A 22,791-nucleotide genomic window follows, 5' to 3' on the forward strand; every position below is an offset into this window, starting at 1 on the left:
CTAACTGTCCACTTCAGTATCTGACTTTATGAAGGATATCTCACATGAGGAGTATGACACAGTGAGTCATTGAACTGGCATCTCTACCTTGAAGTCTGCTCCCCCCTTCCACCTCTCAACTCCTATACTCCATCACCAGCCTCTGCAGGTTTCTAAGCAGCTCCTTCCTTATACCTGAGACAACCAGGTACTAAAGAGAATGCTAAAAAAACAAACAAACACACACACACACACACACACAAACAAAAGGATCAGATGGGTAGATTGTAAACCCTTTTGTGTAGAGGATTAATTTGGAAGATTTGTCAAGTCCAGAGGTTGCTTCCAGGCTTGGTGGAACCCCAGACTCCCCTTGTGGACTGGACCAGAGAATCGCAGTCTGTCACCGCATCTTTGAACCAGGTTGTAGCCCCTCCTGTGGTCCTTGCAGTTTACATTTGGACATGTTTAAAGGACACTGGGAGGTGTTAGCAGCAACTGGATTCTGACCCTAAAACCTCAGCCCTTCTTAAACTTCATTTACATCTTTTTACTTTTTTCTCCCCAGGTTGTTGTTTAACCACATTAAATCTTGTCATGGCTCCCAGTTGCTTCTCCCAGAGGTGAGGCTTTAGACAAAGATAAGGGGGTGTGAGGAGAGGCCCTTTATCTGGGAAGAGAAATGTAGAATAGAAAACAGAGGTTGGTGGTTAAATTACATACAATATGTTTCTTATCCATTACGACTGATGTCCGATAGTTCAAAGATTTCAAAGGTAGCCTTCCCCCGAAAGCTTTTTTAAGCCTAGATTTCTATTGTGAGCTGTTTGTCCTGAGTGGAATAAATATCTTAAGACTCTGTTGCTTGTTAGTTTTTAAAGGAGAGGTGCTTGGGTGAGTAGGTAACTGACTCAAGAAGTCCAGCAAGATACAGTCACACCTACCAGGACGCACATAAAACAGAGTCTCCAAGAAATGGTCAGGCTAATCTGAGGAGGAGGCAAGGAATGCAATTACATAGCAGCTCTAGACAACGGAGTTCTTCACCACGAAGCCAGAGAAACATATGTTGTGAGCATTTGGAGCTGGATTTTACTCTTGCCATTTGCCACAAAGAAAGGGAAGACCCAGTGTTCCGTGCAAAAGCTTTTGTCCATCCTTGCCCGAATTAAAATTTCCCCCAGGCTCTGCTAGTCCTGACTCTGAGGATAAATGCTCATTCAGATCAATTGTCTCTTAGAGTCCAAACTGATAACGAGAAGAAAAAGATACCATCCAGTTCTCTAGTCAGCAAGAACCACATCTGCTAGTCTTGTGTCCAGACCCCAGAGCCTGCTTACAGCAGCTGTTGGCACGTGCTTGCTGGGGCCTGCAGGCACGACCCGGGGAGTAGACCCCTGTACCCGGCAGACCCAGACTGACTGCTCGCCACCATTTTCCTGAGCCCAAAGCTGCAGCTGGAGCTTTCGTGGTAGAAAATACCCATTTCTTAATCCTGTCTTCAAAGGCAAGTCTGGTTGTAAAACAGATTGCCTGTGGTCTGTTCCACATGCATCCCTGGAGCCCTGGAAACACGCCAGGCACTGTGTTAGGTGCTGGGAACAGAGACGGGAGGAAGGTAATGTTTGCTCCTGAGAGGTTGCTGTCTGGTAGCAGAGCCAGACCCAAACCAAAACACAAACCCAGACAATGACAAAATAATTTGGCAAAACAGAACCCAGAGGGAGACTTCACTCACCCTGGTGGGCTTCCTAGAGTCTCTGGGTGGATGATTTGGAGTTAGTGAAGCAGGACTTAAATTTTTCCATTTGTCTCTTTCACAGGCATGGTTGGAAATGTGAGCAGGCAGGACCCTCTGGTCACCTCAGGAGATGCCTGTGGCGCTGCTGGGTGGCATCCAACTCACTAACTAGGACAGTGAGTAAGAGCCCAGCATTTGCTGCAGGTTCCCAAGTCTCCACCAGCCATTTGCTTTATTTTGTTTCTCTTTTAATCCTCAGAGACTTCACGTTTTGAAAACTGATGTCTGCCAATTAAAGTGCATTGATTAAGCCAACCTAACTAGTTTTTCCATTATAATTTAAATAATTTAATAATTTAAAGGACATAACTTTTCAATTATAATTGAATTTAAACACATATAACTGCCATTTGAAGCTTCTGCTTATCTTGCGAGAGCAAATGACACTACACGGGGGAGGGTGTAATGTAATTTCTTATAAAATCAACGAAGTGTTTTAATTAGTTTGTACAGACTTGTGCTAAGGCATGATTTGAGTTAGCCTTTTCTTGTTTTTGTTTTTGTTTTAAGATATTGAAATAGCAACTGGTTCTTTTCTCTGGGAAACACTAACTTTGTGACAGGACTGGGTCTGAATATCAGAGTGTCTAGGGCAATTTCTGACTCTTTTTATTGATGTGCACATTTATTCCATTTAATTAAGTCTTTCTGGTTGAAGCCAGTCATTCTTTTTTCCATTCCACTTCTCCAGAAAGCCTCCAGCTCCTCATGAAAAGGGATGCAGAAACAAAATTCACTGTCTCCAGTGAAGCTGGAGTATTCATGAACCTAAACCATCAAGTTAAGGAGAAAAACCTGTAGATTCCTGATAATTATCCAGGAACTTTTCTCCCCATCCCATGGCCCTGGGATCTTTTATAACGTGACCTCCAGGCATGTGGCCGCACTACGGGGCCGGGACGGGCCTCTCTGCTCTTCTCCACGTCAGGATATCGCCAGGGTTTCAGCTCCGTTTACCCTTCCGTCCAGGCCTGACACCAGGCTTCTCTAGGAGCTCTGGTGGGACATCTCCACCAGCTGTGGGACAGCCCCACTTAGATGCCTTGCAGAAGCCTCGGTGCTCGCACAGTCCAGCTCTCCGCACTGTCCCGTCCTCGTCTCAGATCTGTGTCTGTGCCCGAGCTGCTTATCTCGGCCGGCGGCAGCAGCCCCTCCATCCGGCTCTGGAGCTCTGATTTGGCTATAGGCCTTATCTGCAGTCACTTATTCCAAAAATCAGTCATTGAGTTCTGTTGATTCTACCTCCTAATTAAGTGTATTTCCAATGCCTCCTCCCCTCGCGTCCCCTCGCGTCCCCACGGCACCCTGTGGGTGTGGCGCTCGTGATCTTTCGGGGAGATTCCTGTGAGGGACTCAGTACCGCCTTCCCTGCCTCATCCTCCACACCACCTGCAGACGGTGCTTGGAAACAGTCAGGCTCTATGGCTCCCCTCCTTCAAACCTTTCCAAAGCTCCCCACTGCCTGAGGGTGACACTGGAATTTTGTAGAAAAGTTTGCAAGGCCCTTTTCAACCTCACATCTCCTGCTTCTCCAGAACAGAACACCCTCCTCCCACCATGCAGACCCCTCTCTCCTTCCTCACCAAGCCCGGCTCCTTGGCTCTTTGGCTCCTCGGCTCCTCGGCTCCTCGAGCTGCCCAGCTGTTGCCCTGCTGGGAATGCCCTTCTGCCCTCACCCTCCGTTTCATCCTTCAACACCCAGCTGAGCTGCCACCTCCTTCTCTGGGCATCTGGGTGGAGTCTCCCTCTGGCACATTTTAGTGAAATGATTTCTCTGTCCCCTTGAAAAGACTATAAACACTTCTGAGTCAAGCAGGGTGACTTACACTTCTGTAGCATTCCTCTGTTGGTCCCTATTATATTTAACAAATGTCTGTTGACTGAATAACCAAGTAAACATGGAGGACTAATGCTGCTGAATTCCAGGGACCCCCAAAGGAAACAAAGCTGTCAGGTCTGCACCTCTTTGCTCATGGGGTCTGACCACTCAAGCTTGGATGGCATAAATGTTAATTAATATTAATCTTATGAGTATGTATAGTTTAGGCACAGGTCTAAACTAGGAAAGAATAAGAGACAGACATTTAGAAGTTATGATACTTAGTACTTACTATGAGTTGGGCCTGATTCAAATTTCTTTACTATTATTATGTCTATTTTAGAGATATGAAAACTGAGGTTTAGTAACAATTTCCCTAAGATCACAGCCTTAGTGTCAATGGTGCTTTGACCTCTGAGACTGTCCAGAGTCTGTGCTCCAACCTGCTACATAAAATAATAAAAATAACAACAGCTAACAGACTTTGAGTGCTTACCATGTGCCGGGCTCTGTCCTAAATGCTGTCTGTGATTTATCTGATGGGAACCCTGACAGTTTATCCTAGCTGTGATTTGTTTTCCTCATCTGTAAAATGGGATAATAATGCTTCCCAACCTTACAGGTTTGCAGTGAGGATTAAATAAGATAATACATGGAAACTCAAGACTTGTGCAGACCTACCTGCTTAAATGAGCAATTTTTCATGCTACTCACAGTTCTAGGGAATATTGATGGAGAAAGTGGAAATGACACTCCTGGCTGACAGTGACAGTGAAGAGGGTCCAGCCCTAGAAGAGTCAGAGGGGTGGATGGAAGTTACACCAAAGCACCTCGACAGAGGTAAACTTGAGGAGAAATGGCTGTCACTGAGGCATTCATGTACACTGGAGCAAGAAACTTAAGCCCCTCCAGGTGACTGCTATCTCCCTAATGGAACTTCCAGCCCATTGGCTGCTGTAGTTTGAAACCTCAGGGCACTCATGGCCTCGCTGACCCTGCTTCCGCTTCTGGAAAATCAGATGCTGGGATTCAGTTATCTCGAAAGTTCCATCCAGTTCAGCATTCTCTGACCCCATGGCCCGAGCTCTGGTTGACCAAGGTCCTTTATCAGCCTGTCCTTCCTTGCTGTCCCAGAGGAGAGCATCTTTCCTTCTTGTTTAAAGCCACCCTTTCTCCTGTGAGCTCCTTCTTTCCCCATCACAGAGGGACTCTGACACTCTCTGCAACCCTGCCCTCCCCACTGGCAAATTTTCTTTGCCTCCAAACCTATGCACATGTGTCCCTCAACTTAAAACTTTGCCCAGATCTGCTATCTCTGACTCCCCACTGTGCCTGTCTCCTTTACCCATCCGGACCATTAATTCTCTCCCCAGTGCCTTCCCACCTCCCATAATGTTCCCTCCATGGCAACTTTAGATAGCTGTCCTTGCCCAAGAGGACAATGGATAAAGAATTCCTTAGCCTACCTAGCAGAGATAGGCTGAGTACCTGTAAATTAATAGAAGCAAGATAAATACAAAGTGACCCTTCTGCTTTGCAAACTAAAAAAGCCTAAAGAACTATTTTAAAAATGTTTTGTTTTTATAGTGGGATTTTTTTTGGGGTGGGGAGGGATGCAGTGGGAAGAGGAGGCCTAGGGAGATGTGAGAGACGTAAAGAGATAAAGAGGGACAGACTGAGGGGAGACAGAGGGAGTTGTCCTCGTGGGGAGGGCCCTGGAGTACAGCTGGTTGGCAGAAGTGAGGAGAGAAAAGTCACAGGAGAGGGGAGGCATTCGTGTGAAGGAGCAGTAGCAGAGTGAGGGGAATCCATACATCAAGAGGAGAGAACAGGAGGATGCCGAGGAGTTAGTGTGAAAATTGAAGTACGAAGTGGCATTTCCTTTGGCAATATAAGAAAGAGTCTGGCTCTTTGGGTGTCTCCCAACATAGAGGTAATCGCAGGAGGGGTGGTCTAGACTGCAGAACTTTGGCGAGTGTATTTCAGTCACTAGAAACCCTGCCCTGGTCCTTCTTTTGTTTGCTTCTTTCCTGGACTGTTTCTTTTGTTGCTTAAATGAGGGTTTGTTGGGAGGCACTATCCCTTGTACTTCCTGATTTTATCTCTGTTTGTACTTTTCTTGCCAAATTTGTACTCTTCTTGAATGGGTTTAGGATCAGAGAACACCAGAAGGTGGGCAAAAGCAAATAGAAGGAGATATCAGTCTTGAAAACTGCTTTCTTATTCTGTTAGGTCTGCTTTGTTATGAAATTGTTTTAAAAAATGCCAAAAACGCAATCCTGAAATTTAAACGGCCTCTGGTCCTTTGATGTCAGGCTGAACTCTCCACTGAAGTCACTGGAAAAGGGGAGTTCTGGATGCTGCTGTTGGTTCTCTCACGGGTGGGACTGTGGGGAAGATTCAGTTCACCCAAGAGTGTTTACATATTAGGTTGGCTAAAAACAAAGAAACAGTTATACCTTACCTTACCAGTCAAGTTGCTTTGCTTCTGGAAATGTATCTTCTTTCCTTTTTGCATGTGTCAGGAAAGCATATCCCATTTTCAGTACTCTGGTTCATACTCTTTAGCTCGTTGAGATATTGCCACATTCTGCATGGTCCCCGGGGGCTTCAGATCTCTTCTTGCTTTGCAGGCTGTGTGAACTCTTCATTTCCTGCTTTCTCGGAATGACGTTAATGATCTATTCGTGTTTTTACATTTTAAAATGCTGCAACAAAATAGAGCTCGCCTTATCTTAGTTATTGGAAAGAAATACATCCTATCAGCGAGCCCTAGAAGTCAAGAAAACTAGTTTCTCTGAGGCATGACATTAAATCCGTCATTTCCTTGATTAATGATCTGAGCTGTGCTCAGAACCATCACTCAGCTAAGGACTGGTGACTGGGGGGAGTCAATGGCCTTGGATGGTCTTTAGTTTTAACAGCTTTTCTAAGCTATTTTTCATGAAAAAAAAAAAAAAGACCTCTCAAATCCTGTGCCAATAAAAGTTATTTCACACTTATTTGTAAGACGCTTCTAGACTTGATTAGCAGTTTTAAATAATACGTATCTATATTGAAAATAAGAAAAAACATTACTTCTTAGTAAGCTATATTGTTTAATACTATAAACTTTGAAAAAGAGTGGAACATGTTAAAAAATATAACAAGGTCCTACTGTATAGCACAGTGAACTATATTCAGTATCTTGTAATAAGCCATAATGCAAAGGAATCTGAAAAGGAATATAAATATATATATATGCATAACAAAATCACTTTGCTGTACACCTGAAACTAACACAACACTGTAAATCAATTATACTTCAATTTAAAAAATTAATTTATTAAAAAAAAGAAATAATGAAAAGTCCTTGGAAGGAAAAAGTTAGAACCCACTGTTGAAGATACGTCTTTATCTTAGTGTTGTTAACCACTGACTTTTGGGTTCAGACACCTGACTCCTATCATTGAAGCATACCCTGGGCTCTGACAGCTGCTGCCTGGTAGCTAGTCTCACCAACATGTGAAAAAGCCTGGACAGCAGAGAAGGAAACTCAGGGGATGGGCACAGACCACAAAGGGACCACTGTGGTTGTTGAAACAGCAGCACCTGTGAGGATGCCGTTGCCGGCAGCAAGCCAAGGAGAATATTCTGAATTACGAAGCGCTCTTTCAGATCTGCTACAGCTTTATCTTTGGCTTGGAGATATACACATACCTTAGCAGCAAAGAAAAGAGGTCATCCAACTCAAGCCTGAGAAATGCAGGAGCTGGCCATGGGCTGGGGCAGACAGTTTCAGTCCTGTGGCTGGTGGAATGCTGAGTGGGCATTATCTGACCTAAAATGTGGCCAGTTAGATTTTTACAAATAGTTACTATATTTCTTTTCCTTTCTTCCCTTCTTCCCTCCTTCCTCTTTCTCTCTTTCTTTCTTTCTTTCTTCCTTCCTCTTTCTTTCTTTTAGAGGATTATTATGGGTGAAAGAGGGAGAGATCAGAATTGGATTGCTTGGAATTATTCTCAGATCTTTGAAATAAAACTTACACTGTCCAGTCCAGTAGCCACAAGCTGTATGAAACTATTCAAATTTAACTTAATGAAAATTAACTAAAATTAAACATTCAGATCCTCACTTCAGCCACATTTCAACAACAGCCACATACACTAGTGGCTATGCTATTAGCACAGAGATGGAACATTTCCATGGCAGAATGTTCCGTTGTACAGTGCTGTTCTAGAATTTCTGGAGTCCTTTTCCAAATATTATAGAGCTACTTTATTTCTTTAAGCATCCTTAACATCTTTGAACTTTTTCATGTATAAAATGAGGCTAGTAAGGGCTCCTTCAAAGGACTGCTATGAAATTTAAGTGTAATAGTAATTGAATAAAGCATACATTTCAGTACCTAGCATGTTATTATGCTCAATAAATGGCAGCTCAACAGCAAGTCCACTCAGATTTGAGCCAAACACATTTGTACTTTTCAAGTACCTGTAACCTGCCAACCTTTCTGAAACAATTTCCTTAGGAATCAGACTATTTTGATGGGAACAAGTCACTATTTTTGTGGGAACATTATCAAATCATGGTGAATGATGAACATAAAAAGAGTAAGGCTTTGCTTTTCACATGCTTTTGTCTTGATAGGAAAAGGAAATAAAGAAATGAAAATCCCTTACAAGGAGTAACACTTTTGGCCCACAACTCACTTTTTTAAGTCCAATGAGATGAAAATCTCTCCAAAGAGGTGTTTATACTATAGGTATCAACACAGCCTTGGGTCTAGACAGGCTGACCGACTGCTCTAAAGAGAACTGTGTGTACATAGGAGGGTAATTACTTCGGGCTACAGCTGCCAACATGATTTAGCATACTCCCAGCCTGCAAAGGACTGATCATCCCCTGGAGAACGGGCCCAAATTCATTGCAACTGCACAGACCTACCTGAGCTTTCTTTGCCACAGGCTCTTTGAGGTTTTTTGTAATTTGCATTCCTTAGGCAAATGGAATTTAAATTCCTTAGGCAAATTTCACCCTGATGGAACACCAAGATGACATGCATGCCGTGATCTCACTGTTCAGGATTTCTGCTTTATAATCATTCATGTATGCTTCAACAGGCAGGTGAGGTAGAGCATTTGGGCTAAGTTCTACTTTGCTTTTGTGAATGCTCCTTTACCTTTGAAAAGCTCTTGCTTTTAATAGCACCTTCACAAATATGTCAGTTGCACTTCACGCTTATCTTGTGTGGTGCGAAGGACATCGTGACGTAGTGCAGAGAGTCACAGGACCGGGGTCCCGCTCCTGGGCTGCAGGGTGAGAAGCCTGTAAGGCGGTGTTTCCCTGGTGCCCATGATCTGAGGGCTCGGATGGGCTGCAGTCAGACCACACTTCTCATGCTTCCTCACTTGCAAATGCAGAGCAGCAGGCTCTGTCTCCCGGGCAGGCGGGAGTCTCGGTACACTTCCAACCAGGTATTCAATCTGCAAGCAGAACTGCAAATTCTGTCAACCGTTAACCTGAAACAAAGCTGCTGCCTCACATTTATCTTGACTTACTTCATTTCTCCTTAACCATCTCAGTAATGGGATGATGGAATAATTTCTTGGAGACTTTAACGTGGTTATTTCGCTATGGACCTTCATTTTTCTAGTGTTCTTCTCAATTCTGATGCTGAGGTAATGTGGACTGGCTCTCACTATGAGAAATCTACCTCCGTATTAGGGAGAGATCAGCAGATGGGGAGGTGGTCTGGGCCAGTGGAACTGGGCTGGCATTTTAGCTCCTCTTTGTGGCCCTGGGTACCTTAAGTTGTCACTAAGTCATAGCCTCCCCTTGTGATAATACCTGCACTTCGTAGGGTATGTGTGAGGATTTTACAAAAGTGGGCAAAAGTGGCATAAAGACCCATGAACGTAGCTATAAAATCTCACACAGCTCTCTAAAGCTTGTCTCCTGCTGCGCGCGCGCGCGCGCACACACACACACACACACACACACACACACACACACTAGCAATGTTGGAAAAGCACCAATTTAGATTATCTTCCACAGTTTTTCTTCAGATTTTACTTCCCCCAAATCTCACCTGTTTCCCTCAGCCCTGAAAAAAAAAATCTCTTAAGAACCTGTGTAATTTTGTCAGAGTTTTCCAAGTTATTCCATCCATACATCGATCGGCAGGATGCCATGTGGCATTATCATTTCTATTTGAATATCCAGGAGAGATTTGGAGGATTGCGGTGTCTTCAGCACTGAGCACTGTGGAAACTCCACAAACAGTAGGTGTTGGCATAACGACCTCGTGAGGTGAATAAGAAAATGGGTGGCGACAAAAGCAATCTGAATTGACAGGGGGCGGGGGGGGGTGTGCCCAGAGCGCCTCTTCTACCCTGGTGACCAGCTTGTAATCTATTAGTACCTCCCGACTCCAGAGCTGTTCACACAACTAGAGTATTAGATATTTCAGGCCCAAGACATTTTGATCCTTTATTTTCTTATGGCTCTGAGGAAACCAGGACTGGAGGCAGAGGCAGATAAGAAAACCTTTGGTCTCTGTGCATCTTTTTAAAACCTTATACAACGAGGTTGGTTTTTCCGCTTTACTATGCCCAGAGCGAATATTTGTCAAAATCAGACTTAAGATCCATATCACATTGTCTCCGAGAAGTGAGACTGGTTAAAATTCCATCAGAAAGAACTCTCTAATTTAGAATCCACGGCATCTATGTCATCTTCACCCGTTTGAACCTTAGGACTTTACTAGGTTTCACTCAGTCCTGTCTCTGCCATCTCAAAACAGGCACTGATGAGCCACAGTGAGGGCTTCGGACAGACAGCAGCCTAGATTCTCCCCCTTTTCAAATAACAGAGGCAAATTCAATCCATTCCATTTGGCAAATAATAAATTTATTAGGTGCCTACAAGTACAAAACACTGAAAGCTGCTGTAGGGGATGATAAAGACGTGTATCAGAGCCCTGCTCTCAGAGAGCTTACAACCTAGGCAATTAGTCACAATTAGTAAATCGTGGCGGTATCACTTTAGGTGGCTTAAAGCAGAGTTCTTGAAAAATGTTCACATCCTTCAAATTCTCCTCCGGCCAAATATGTAAGGAATCCTTTCAACAGGAAAGCCACACAGTGGGAAAGAGACCTTTTCTGGAATTAATCGGTGACCTTGGCTTTGCTTATGAGCATCTTTCAGTTGCTGTTGCTTATTCTTGTAACTTTCTCAGCATCGTTTCCTCGAGACCTTTGTTTGGAGAGCATCTCCGTGCTTCCTGAACCTTCACCAGGGTTTCCTGTTTGTTAGTGAGTGGCTCAGTTGCAGTTTGGCCTTGGAATGATTTGCAGTCTGATTTTTCCTGCAGCAAATCTGTGTTTTCATTTCAGTTGATGCTACAATGGTATGACTTGCCATCTGTGGTTTTGAGGGTGGGAGTGAGATGTGATACCACGGAAAGCAGGCTAGACGTTTCCCTTACTTTAAACATTTAATAGTGCACGTATTGATTATATTCTGTACAGATATAGAGCAAGTTATAAACCTCTTCTTTTATTTACTTTTTTCTCACTTAGACTGTATTCATATAAAGTGTACTTACATTAGCAAAAAAAAAAAAAACCCGAAAACAAAACAAAACAAAACAAAAACAAAAAAACAAAACCAAAAAAAAAAAAAAGCCTTGAGGTACAAAATCCAAAAGAATATCTGAGGTATAAATACAAGTATATTTTAAATAATAATCTTTATCATGCTTTATCTATGTTGGAAAGCACAGTGGACAGGTGTACATGTTTCTTAATAGAATGGTATATACAACATACAATCTTACAGATCTGAAAGGCTTTAAAATTGAATATACAAGTATATCTTCACGAGAAACACTAATATCCAAAATACTCAAAATTAAACTCTGATCTGTCCCCTGCCCCCAAATTCTTCAAGGAATCTCTGAAATAACACTGACAATGGTAACTAAATTATGTTATAACAAAATAAAAATCCTTCTTACAACTCTCACTCATACATTATTCACTTTTGACCCACATAAAATAAATTCACTAATACTGTCTTTTGAGCCAAACTTTACCATTACAGTAAAACCTGTATAATGACCACCCTTGCAAAAATCTGCACTAGTGTTTTTGTTTGTTTGTTTGTTTTTTACTGCAATTACTACTTCCCATTACTACTAAAATATATTCCAAGGGCATCATAAAGGAGAAGAAAAAGAAACGTAGGAAAAACAAAACAAACAAAAAAAGAAACCCTATTTGCTGGTAAGGACAAACCCAGTTAATAAACATATGCAGCTTTGAAAAAATGCTGTTAATAACCATAACAGCAACAGACAACCTTTGTGGTTGGACTAAATTTACAAGGATTTCCTTGGGACATAGTTTCCTGTGTTCCCATACACAGTGCCTTAAAGAGTTTCTGTTATAAACACGGAAATGCAAAGAATTTGCAGACAAGTAAAAAGTTTTGATGCCTGAATCAGGAGTAGATTTTAGAGTGTTCATTTTTTGTTACATCTCAACTTAAAATTAAAAACAAAACAAAACAAAACAAAAACCCCAAAACCAAAAACTGCATTGGAGCTAGCAAGAGGGAGTTTTCATCCCTGAATTCACCTATACTGGATAAAAACGACCTCACTATTTTCAATGAGGTCTAGAGACAAACTGCATTTGAAATGGGCTATCTGAGTAAATTGATTGTAATTACTTTTAAAGTAAAGAAGAGGTTGGTGGAGAAGAAATGTTTACTTGCTCAGGTTAAAAAAAAAAAAAAAGACAAGGGTAGGTTGTCCAACACCTCAAATGGGTTCCCTTTCTGGATGATTCCATGGGTAGTCAGCTATTCCAGGTCGAACTGAACCTGATGCATCAAGATCCTTCTTGGAGGTGTCTCAGTGTGCCAGACACTGCGTCCCAACTTCCACATCTACGCCATTCAACCAGCACCAAACACACATACACACACTCCTCTGTGCAAACCTTTCTTTGCTCTTCTCAGTGAGAAAACATGTCAAAGAGTACCAACTATTCCAGTGGATACACCAGCCCTCAACACACTGCAAATAAAATGACATAGGTACACGGACACATAAACCCACATCACAAGAGAGTGAAGTCTCTTCACGACCCTCCCTAACGTATTTATAGAGTTTTGCTTCTCAGAAGCAATTCGAATAAGAATACATTTTTTTGCACAGTCATATATTCCAGTCAAGGTCCATAATACAGACCTTAAACAAACAGGAAGCAGCTTTAAAAATGTATCAAATTGCTATAGTCAATTCCTATACTCCAACTTGTAGTTTTGTTTCAGGATTAGACACAGAACCCAGTCTTCCAAGGACAGGCGAGGGTTCTAGAAACAAACACCCAGATAATGGACACAGTTGCTTTTGCTGCAGGAATCACCTGGATTTGGTGTCTTTGGTTTCAGCATTCTGATTACTGAAGGAGTCTCGGATCTTTACAACTTCAGCTGCACACAGATGTCCAAAAGATTTCGTGTACCACTCTGGCATGTGGCCCCTACAGCAGACGGAAAGGAAACATGGAAATGTTATTCAAGTTGGAAAACCCTAAACCAGCAGAAGGGAGTTCTGAATACAGTTCTACTTCTTGATCAACACAATGTGCATGTAAAGGTTACTCTGATTACCCCAAGGTATCCTCCTGGCACCTTCATTACACTCTTGGAACCAGAGGTTTCCCAAGGAACAGTATACCGAGGGCAGATATTGAGTGAACCTGTTCAGGAAGGCTTTGGAATCTAAACCAAAAACAGATCACACAGGCACTTGAAGAAGTACTGAGATGTAAAGACTTCAAGTGAGAATTTACTTTACATGAGCACCACTTTGGGAAGTTTTTAGAGGTTCATTTTTTTTTCTTTTTGGCATGGCTTCATTTTCTTAATTTTCTGATAAGAATTCACATTGATCTACGGCACAGAGCATAGACCTAATTAATCACTACAATGCCATGTCATGTTATTCAAACACCTTTGAATATAAAACGAGAAATATCTGCTTGCTAGTTCAATCTCTCATTTCCTGTGGCTTTAAATTCGTGGCAGAACCATCATCTCCACATTGCTTTAGTGCCACATTCTCTAAGGGCTGGGAATTAGGAAGTGGCACCCAGAAGACCAAGAAACATGAAGGAGTTACTTTATAAGGACCACTCTTCATGGAGCATCCAAGATGCAATGATGTCTTCATTTAAGCCATTAGAGAAAAAGTCTGAATCTTCTTTATGCCCCTCACTCACCACATCAAAAAAAAAAAGCAGCGTCAAAACGTACCTTAAGTCAGCTCTGCACATGTAGGTGAGTTTGGATTTCCCTGACCCGCAGGGCTCAATCAGATACCTGGACAGGAGCACGTTGACCCTCACTCCCACCACTGGTGCCCGGTCGTGATCCACAGAGGTGAGTAAAAGGGCACACGCTCCTTTGGGTAAGTTAGTCCTCCATGTCCTGTAGTCACAAAATGAGAGCGGGAAAAATGGAGCTTCCTGGAAGCCAAGCTGAAAACGGGGCCTCACTCTTAGAGGACATAGCTCAAGGGCAGAATTGGGGGCCACCCTGTGACCCAGCTCTGGATGGCTGGCATCCTTGAACGACTGTGCAGGGACTCCTGAATGAATGACTCTGGACAGAGCCCCTTCTGCAGTAGGTAGATAAGCTCACACAGTCAGTTCTTTGAAATACAACCAATCTGAAGTGGGTCTGAAAACCCTTTTTTATTTCACAGATGAATTAGAACACGGACATCCAAATGAATGTTCCTCTGTTGGAGAAGTTCTGGACTTAATGATGTGACATTTCCTCAAAGATTTTTGGAATTCCTTCTCTCAATCATGTCTTCAGAGAATTTATGAATTACTTATAAATCAGCTTTAACCACAGCTTACTTGGGACCCAAATGTTACTTCCTGGCTTATGTTTTTACTAGCTGTTTCTAATGAGAAAATCTATCCTAATGGGGCAAAAATCTGCTACCACTGAGCACAGTCAACGGAATGTGCCTGTCTTTCTGGGCTCAGTTCTGAAAGAGTTCAAACCATTTTCAAGGATGGACACACTGCTGGAATTAATGCAGATATGTTTTCCATATTTGGAAGCATATGTTCTATTTTAAATAATTTTACCCTCTCGTGACATTCAGAGACATACAGGCTCATCCCTCCACAAAAGTTCATCTGGAAGCTCTCACCTCAAAACAACATAGTCCCGAGCAGGCTGGGGCGCCATGCTGTTTTGGACATGCTGGTAAATGTCGGTGTGGCTGTCGAGGACCTCAATCACTTTCGAATCCAACAAGTCTAGGTCCCAGACATGCTGTTCTTTAAGTAGACGCTTTAAGATTTCCTCAGGTGTCGCAGGGACTTCGATGGTTGCCCTCCAAAGCCTGAGAGGTGGTCCTTCACTCACCTGAAAAGAGGATGCACTTTTCAGCGCTAAGGCATTTCACACACACTGAGACTCTGAAGGCAAGGTGCTATCTGGGTACATGGTCCTATGTTTACCAATGGCTTTACTAGGCTGCTGTCCCCAAGTATATTCAAGGTCGGGCCAGAAAGCAAACATAATTGCTGGAGTCACCTCCATTATATCTGTTTTCCTGGGACCCATATTAGAGTCAATGTAATAAAAGTAAGATTTATTTGCACACCCCCAGCCTGCATGGCCACCCAGACCACTCTCACCGTTTTCTTTCTTTTCAAGGTAGCAGAGACAAACCCACAAATACCTCCATGGGCCATTGTGCTGAGCCGCATAAGACGCCTCTGCCCTCAGAAGGCTTTCAAGTTACTTTCTCCCTCACTACTCCCTGCTCATTAGAGGGCCAGGAGCAGTGACTGAGAACAGAGGAGATGCACAGGGATTCTGATCAAGTGATGGCACTGTCCAAGCAGGTCATAAAATGCCTGAAGGCCCAAAACCATTAGTGAAACATTCCAGGGAATTCTGTGGAGCCGAAGGATTTCAGTAGATAGTCTGGGTCCTCTGACAAGTCTTCAGGGAGTAGTATTCCTCATGGGACTGGTTTTCACTCTCACCGGGGGAATGAGTCACCTGGCTACCCAGCTCTACAGGGAAGGGAGCGGATGACAGATCTTCATGGAGAACTGTCTTGTCTCTGCTGAACCCAAGTCCTGAGCACCCGAACTCCAGTGGCTGACAAGAGGGAGGAGACTCACCTTCTTATAGGACAGCTCAGCCTGCTCAGATGTGGAGCAGCTCACCCAGCCTTTGAACTTCTCTTTGACCTCTTTAAACAGGCTGTCCACACAGTCCTGGAGGAAGTGTTGGTAGTTGGCGGACTCGTCATTACAAAGGCGTCCTAACGCTTCTAGGGTGAGGGGCTTCAGCTCCTGTTCGGTGTAGGAATTTCGACATCGGCTCATTTCCTCAGGAACCTGGGAGGGACAGAAGAGACATAAAGGAGGTCTGCTGCTCGTGAGTGGAAGCGGAAGGGCAGAAATAATGGGCTGGACCCTCAATGCAGTGCCAGCAGTCCAAACCTCACCCCGTTTCCAGCAGATGGAGGGGTAGTTAGTTGATTTACAATATTAGAATAGTTTCAGGTGTACAGCATAGTGATCCAAAAATTTTAGAGATTATTCTCCATTTAAAGTTATTATAAAATATTTGGCTATATTCCCCATGTTGTACAATATATTCTATAGCTTATGTATTTAATACACAGTAGTTTGTACTTCCTTATCCCCTTACCACTTGTTTGTTCTCTATACCTGTGAGTCTGTTTGTTATATTCATTCTTCTGTTTTATTTACATTCCACAGATAAGTAATAACATACAGTATTTGTCTTTCTCTGTCTGAGTTATTTCACTAAGCAAAATACCCTCCAGGTCTCTCCATGTTGTTGCAAATGGAAAAATTACATTCTTTTTTATGGCTGAGTAGTATTTCATTGCATGTGTGTGTGTATGTATGTGTGTGTATGTGTATATCTATATGTATATACACACAGGCATCTTCTTTATCCATTCATTTTTTGATGAATACTTAGGTTGCTTTCATATCTTGGCTATTGTAAATAATGCTGCTGTGAACATTGGGGTGCATGTATCTTTTTGAATTAGCTTTTGTTTTCTTTGGATATATACCCAGGAGTGGAACTGTTGGATTATAAGTTAGTTCTATTTTTGGTTCTTTGAGGAACCTCCATACTGTTTTCCATAGTGGCTGCACTTTAGATACATCATCATCTGTTGCTTTTCCTTCATAAGTAAAGGGGTATGGAGGTAGGCAATTTCATTAAACATATTAACTCTAACGAGCTTATACATTACAAAATAAATAAATAACATTCTCAGGCTACGTATATAATCTCCAGCTGTGGAAAAGATCTTTTGGTTAAAACGTGAACAAGTATGTGCCTAAGATTTTGTTCCTATTGACATTATCCTTAACAAACAACAAAACTTCCTGTCTCCTTACCTGAAAAAGCTTCTTGCACTCAGCAATCATATGGGCTAGCCCTTGAGTGGCAGCGAGGTTTTCATTCAAATCTTTCTGATCTGGTTTGCCCAGACTTTGTTTTCTTTGCATTACCCTAGGCAGAAGAAATAAGGGAGGGGAAAGATTTAAACATTTGTCAATTTTTAATCAATGTGTGATTCGAAGAAAACTAAAGTAGAGAAAAAGACTATTTCACAGGAGCCCATGTGGCATTAAGTGGTTCGGGAGAGCTTTAATCTGGTCACTAGAATTTCTCAGTTGTATCTACCACGCACAAAATATATGAAACAGTTTCCGATGAAATCCAGGCTATTTAAAGCCATCACGTGAAACAGGGAAGCATGTAAGATCTATGTATGCGTCGCAGGGAGAAGGAAAAGCAGCTTCAAGAGGTGTGTGGGTGGGAGGCATGGGTCATTGGGGTAAACAGAATCAATGTTCTCTCCAGTTTAAATAGACTGGAGCCCCTCCTGTCGGTGAGAGAAAAGTCCATTGTTTCCTAGAGATTTTGTCTTAATCTTATCTGATCTCTCCTGCTCACCTCTAGTTCTCTATCCCATTAAAGCTGGAATGCCCCGTCAACCGTTAGAACTAGCTAATTAAGCATGGTGTGGCTTTCAGAAGCAAAGCAACTAGCACGACCGACGGGATCCCCGTGCCTGTAGCTGATGAGGAACATTTGTCAAGCTCCCCTAGAGCTGAGGAAAAGGATCAGAGGGATGAATCTGGGAGGAGGGAGTCAGTGACTCCTTTCTCACATACTCGACCATGAGGCCTTTACATGAAATCCTCAAATAGGCAAGAAGCGCTAGCGGCTCTGCCATTTTCTCCCACCACCAGAGGCAAGTGACTTAACTAGGTGCCCTGCCCCCAGTCTTACTGGCCTCAGGTGTGAAATAGGTACTGAGAGTCGCTTCACCTCCTATGATTGTTACAAGCATTAAATGAGATAATCAAGGTGCAGGGACAGAATCAGTGCTGAGCAAATCTCAGCCTCTGTTATTTTCCAGATTCCCTGTCTTCTACAGTCGCTCCCATCTTGTCTACACCTAAGGAGAAACCACACAACAACTGGAGAGGCTGGGTCCTAACTTGGAGGCTCAACGTGATCCTTAGTTCTCTTAGACCGAGGTGTTTTCCACTTCCCACACGGCCGGCAGCTTGGGTCTACTGAAGAAGCCAAGGCAGCAGGGCTCTCGCCCCTCCACCCAGTTTTTGAAGTCAGTAAATCCGCAGGACTCTGCTGGCAGAGGGTATGAGGACAGTATTACAAAGGGCACTGGGGGTCGGGGAAACACCTGCCTGGCAAAGCAGGAAGGCGCATCTCTCTCAAAATGCGGCTGGAACTAGACTGTCAGGGAAGTCCCCAGGGCTGAGAAGAAAGGGGGAAGCCCAGGGCAGGAATGTGGGTGGTGAAGGAAGGGGGTCAGACTCCTTTCTGCTGCATTCAAATACGCCATAGAAGGACATGCTGGAGCCAGGGACAGCCCTAGAAGGAAGGAGGCTGCCTCTGCCCAAGAATGGAGCCCGAGCACCCCATGGGCTGTACCTTGGAGAGGAATTCTCCCTCTTTAGGGTGTTGAGGTGGAAGAGCGAAGGCGCCAAGCACACGGCCAGGTTGGTAGGAGTCATCTGGTTCTCCTTGACAGCTGCGGTGACATCGCTCAGGAAATAAAGCAGCGTCTGCAGGACCTCTCGGTTCTCATCAGGCAGAAGCATGATGGCGGCCTTGATCGCCGGGAGGCGCTGGTCCTTGGGCACGTCTGCACGACACCAGCGGTTCCCCCATCAACCCAGTGATTTTCCACAGACATTTGCAAGGAAGTGTCCCAAAGCAAACAGCATCAAAGACTTCAGCCCAGCACTGAACAAGCACTTGCAGAAAGTGTACTTGAGGTTAACAGGGAAGAAATTAGGGATTGCCACCAGCGTCACTACCCTCAAGTATTTCCTGCCTGTGGAGGAGTTAAAATTTTTAAATACCCATGTTGCCAATATACTCCTAAATCCACCTCAGAGTTCAACTCCAGATGATGCCTGCTCTCTTCTCTAGTCTACAGAATGTTTTTTTCTTTTCTAAGTACTTCTTCAAAACTCCTAGTTTACCATTTTCAATTACTGAACACAGTTTACACTTATGCTTTGGTTTAGTTTCAGTGAGAAGTCTTATCAAAGATACAGACACGAGGATGAGAACCGAGATTTCTTTGCCTTGACGATAAAATGTTCAGTATCCCTGGGGACTCTCCTAATTTTAATTGATGTGCTCATTCTTAACATGGGAAAAAGGAAGATCCTAAAATATTTTATTTAAACAACAGATATCTTTAACCAGTAATTTCTTTAAGTCTTAGAAAGCCTACTGAAAGGCTACTATAAAAATACATACTTGAGAAATAAACCCATAAAATACACATAATATAAATAATATAATGCAATATAATGTAATGTAACATAGTTAATGTATATATAAAATAATATATGTGTAGAAAATGCTGACCCCAACCTTCAGGTCTCCTTTTCTTTTAAAAGGCACGTGGTGGAAAATTCAAATCACTCAAATGCAGCTCCATAGGACAGACTGATTAAACAGCTCCATGGTTACAATACATAACAAATACCTCGGTGGGGGAAATGTGACCTGTGTTTTCATAAAATCTGAAAGGATGAAATAAATAATGAAATAATCCAGACCAGCTCCATTTCTCATAAAATAAAGTCCCATGGGCCAGTTCTAAGGACACTCTGAGCACTGAGAGAAGCTGCTTTTAAGTTACACTGCTGCAATACCACACTGAGCCAAGAAAAACACATGGCTGTAAAAGCTATAATCCTGATCTTGATCATTAATTTAGACAACTGTTTGCTTTAAGCTTCACTTAAAAGTGAGACAGGTACGGGTACTGTTTTCCCAAGCATTTTTGGCAGAAGCTGAGATGAGTAACAGAAAAAGATTACTTATTCATTTTACTGCAAGATTTTTAAACACAACAGGCCCTGCTGGAGAGATGTGAAGCCACTGAAACATCTATAGACAAAGCGGAGACAGATCTCAGCACCTGCTCTTTTAGGTACCTTAGACAACACTGTTCTAGAAACCAATGAGAAAAACGAGCTCCTGGATCCGAGGGTAAGAATGTACGGTTGCATCAGCCGTTAGAGAATGATGACAAGGGGAATTTTGTTTTTGCATCGTTCAACAGGTATACAGAAAGCTGTTCCACAAACGAGAAGGCAAGGTGGAAAGACACTGATGACGTGTTTCCAAGAGGTCATCGTGTGGGTCCAAAAAGAATGACATCAAAGGAAGCTACAGGCTCCAGCCGGCCCCACTTTCCCCACCGCCAAGAGCGTCAAGATCGGAGAGCACTTACACTGGTAGATCTGCAGAAACGTTTCTGAGAGTTTGTTTGTCATTAGTGGCTCAGGAAGGTCTCGAAAATACTGCTTCAACATGTCTGCCACGTCGTAGGCAGACTGCCCCTCATAGTTGACGCAGTCTGTGGCACTTGCATTCATCTGGCGCAGAGCCTGAATCCGGGACTTGACACCCGATTTTCTGAAGAGACCAACCTGTTGGGGAAAACAAGAGAAACACATTAAATGTCAAGAGGGAAACATTTTCACCACAAAACTAGAAAAAGAGGCGTGCATCTGAGCTCCCGTGATTAAGTGGGACCGGGGGGCAGCGGCTCTCACCTGATCCAGACAATGGTTGCGGAGGTAGCGCATGGCCTGCTGGATGCTCTGTGGGAGGGGCTGTCCCGTGCGCTGCACGTTGACCGTCAGAGGGACCCCGAATACATTCCGGTCCTTGTAGTCTGGAACCTTGATCCTTTTCATGAACTTGGGCACAGCCCTATTTATAAAGAATATTGGGGGTGGGAGGGATACATTTACTTGTCTGTCTACACTTTGTCCATCTCTGTAGGTGGAATCCAGATCTGTGCTAATAAAGTGGCTATTTAAATTTAAATTAAACAAAACTACAAATTCAGTTCCTCAGTTGGTTGTATCAGCCACATTTTTGGCACTCAGTAGCCATCTGTGGTCAGTAGCCAGCAAATTGGACCGTGCAAATATAAAACATTTCCACACCACAGATAGTTCCATTGGATGGTGCTGCTCAAAATCTTCCAAGAATTGGGGCTGTGAGACCCAGTAACATTTCCTCAGCTGGGGATTCTCCTTCTACTGTTTACTCTAAGAATTGGGTCTATGTTCTTAAGGGAGCTAATGGGCTTCCTTACAAGATGGTGGCACATAAAGGAGGAGGAGGAGAAAATGACAGTCAAGACCCTAATTAGGTGCTTCATGACACAGTTGAAAAAAAAGTTCCTATTTGTCCTGAAAATGGACAAGAATCATTTCTAAGTTTTTGATGAGATCCAAAGTATTTAGGGTTAAACAAACAAACAAAAAGGATCAGAAAACAGCAAATGCTTGATGTTGGTCCCACATTATGAGAACAAACTCCAGAGCTCAACAGTGGAGGCTGGAGGCCAAGCTAACAACCCGAAGTCAAAATAAAGCCTCCTGCTGATGACCCCAGAGAATATAACATCTTTAGGTTTCTAAAGGAAGACGGGAAAGAACAATGCAGGTTTTGTGAATCTAGCCCAGGCTCCCTGGAGTCCTGACACCAGCCCAGCAGTATACGCAACAGCAGGAAACCCATGGCATGCATTTAATGCTGTCAAGCAGAAATTTCAGCTCCACAAATGACCTCTCTAAACGAGACAAGGAAGGGCATGGCCAAAGAGGGAAATAACTTTGTGTAGAATTTCTCCCTACTCTGTGGATCTCACAACGTGAGGCCTTACCATTTGGTTTTGACTCACTGGAAAAAATGACCAGAACTCAAGAAGTATTATGGCCTTTCAGATTCTTGAGGGTTTGGTGGGGAGGGGGGGTGGGCAACTCAGAAATGAGAATGTAAAATATGCAGTTTTAAATAGCCAGCAGGGAAAATCTGACGCCAAGCACAGAGAGGAACACCGCGGAAGACAGACCGCTCCGACTCTGAGTGCCTAACCAGCAGCCGCGGCACGTTACTGTTTATGGCTCTAGGAAAGGTACAGCTGGAGTGCAGAGCCAGATTTGTGTTTCCATACAGTTAAGTATATGGAATCACAGCTATAAGTGTGCATAATACTCGCTTTGTCGGGGGAGAAAAGCCCAGCGTTGGAATGCACAAGGAACACATTACGATCTCCACCGAGAATCTGAAGCATGTGGGGATAAACCAGTCAATACTTATTTCTGTCATTCAGAACAAACAACTTCTGTATTTAGCAGGGCTCACATAATAACAGCTTTTGAACAGGAGGTGCTTTGATGCTGAAGTTAACCTCACTATGCATCCCGAGGGGAGGAGCTGGAGAGAGAACAGTTACGTTGCTCCGCTGATTCTCTCAAGCGACCGATTTGCTACTGAGCGATACCCGTGAAACGGGAGGCTTCTCTGTTTTTATAGAGGGCAGTTGTGCAATTGGATAATGAGTGCTTAGATTACTGAAAAGACATCTGGATGCCTAGATGACATTGTGAAATGTGCTGGGATGTCAACCTAGAGACATTTCTCCGCTTTGCACTTGGTAGAAAAATTAAGATACAGGCATAAAATAGGTCATGTCTATGACCCTCCCAGCCCAACAGTCTACATTTCACTTTATACACCCCAAGGGCCGTACTTT

The 22,791-nt window shown here is 43.3% G+C and overlaps 1 protein-coding gene across 9 annotated transcripts in view; it reads right to left on the reverse strand.

Moving 5' to 3' along the window:
• Positions 1-245: 245 nt before the first annotated feature.
• Positions 246-22,791, reverse strand: part of DLC1 (DLC1 Rho GTPase activating protein) — a 355,265-nt gene continuing 332,719 nt past the window's right edge. For 4 of the 9 annotated variants that reach the window (XM_072950354.1, XM_072950356.1, XM_072950358.1 and 1 more), the window contains 12 exons: positions 20,795-20,954; positions 20,470-20,668; positions 18,645-18,858; positions 17,075-17,189; positions 15,809-16,027; positions 14,821-15,038; positions 13,908-14,081; positions 13,016-13,132; positions 6,064-6,307; positions 4,314-4,387; positions 3,364-3,571; positions 246-649 (listed from right to left, as the gene is read on the reverse strand). In XM_072950354.1, the coding sequence (XP_072806455.1) occupies positions 6,247-6,307; positions 13,016-13,132; positions 13,908-14,081; positions 14,821-15,038; positions 15,809-16,027; positions 17,075-17,189; positions 18,645-18,858; positions 20,470-20,668; positions 20,795-20,954 (1,477 nt within the window). In that variant the 3' untranslated portion in view covers positions 246-649; positions 3,364-3,571; positions 4,314-4,387; positions 6,064-6,246. Of the gene's footprint in view, positions 650-3,363; positions 3,572-4,313; positions 4,388-6,063; positions 6,308-10,468; positions 13,133-13,907; positions 14,082-14,820; positions 15,039-15,808; positions 16,028-17,074; positions 17,190-18,644; positions 18,859-20,469; positions 20,669-20,794; positions 20,955-22,791 lie in introns of those variants that run through there. The other 5 variants (XM_072950357.1, XM_072950360.1, XM_015236755.3 and 2 more) reach the window with 3 other exon arrangements.

The sequence above is a fragment of the Vicugna pacos genome, chromosome 26 (assembly GCF_048564905.1).
Source record: "Vicugna pacos chromosome 26, VicPac4, whole genome shotgun sequence".
In the NCBI taxonomy this organism is placed as follows: domain Eukaryota; kingdom Metazoa; phylum Chordata; class Mammalia; order Artiodactyla; family Camelidae; genus Vicugna; species Vicugna pacos.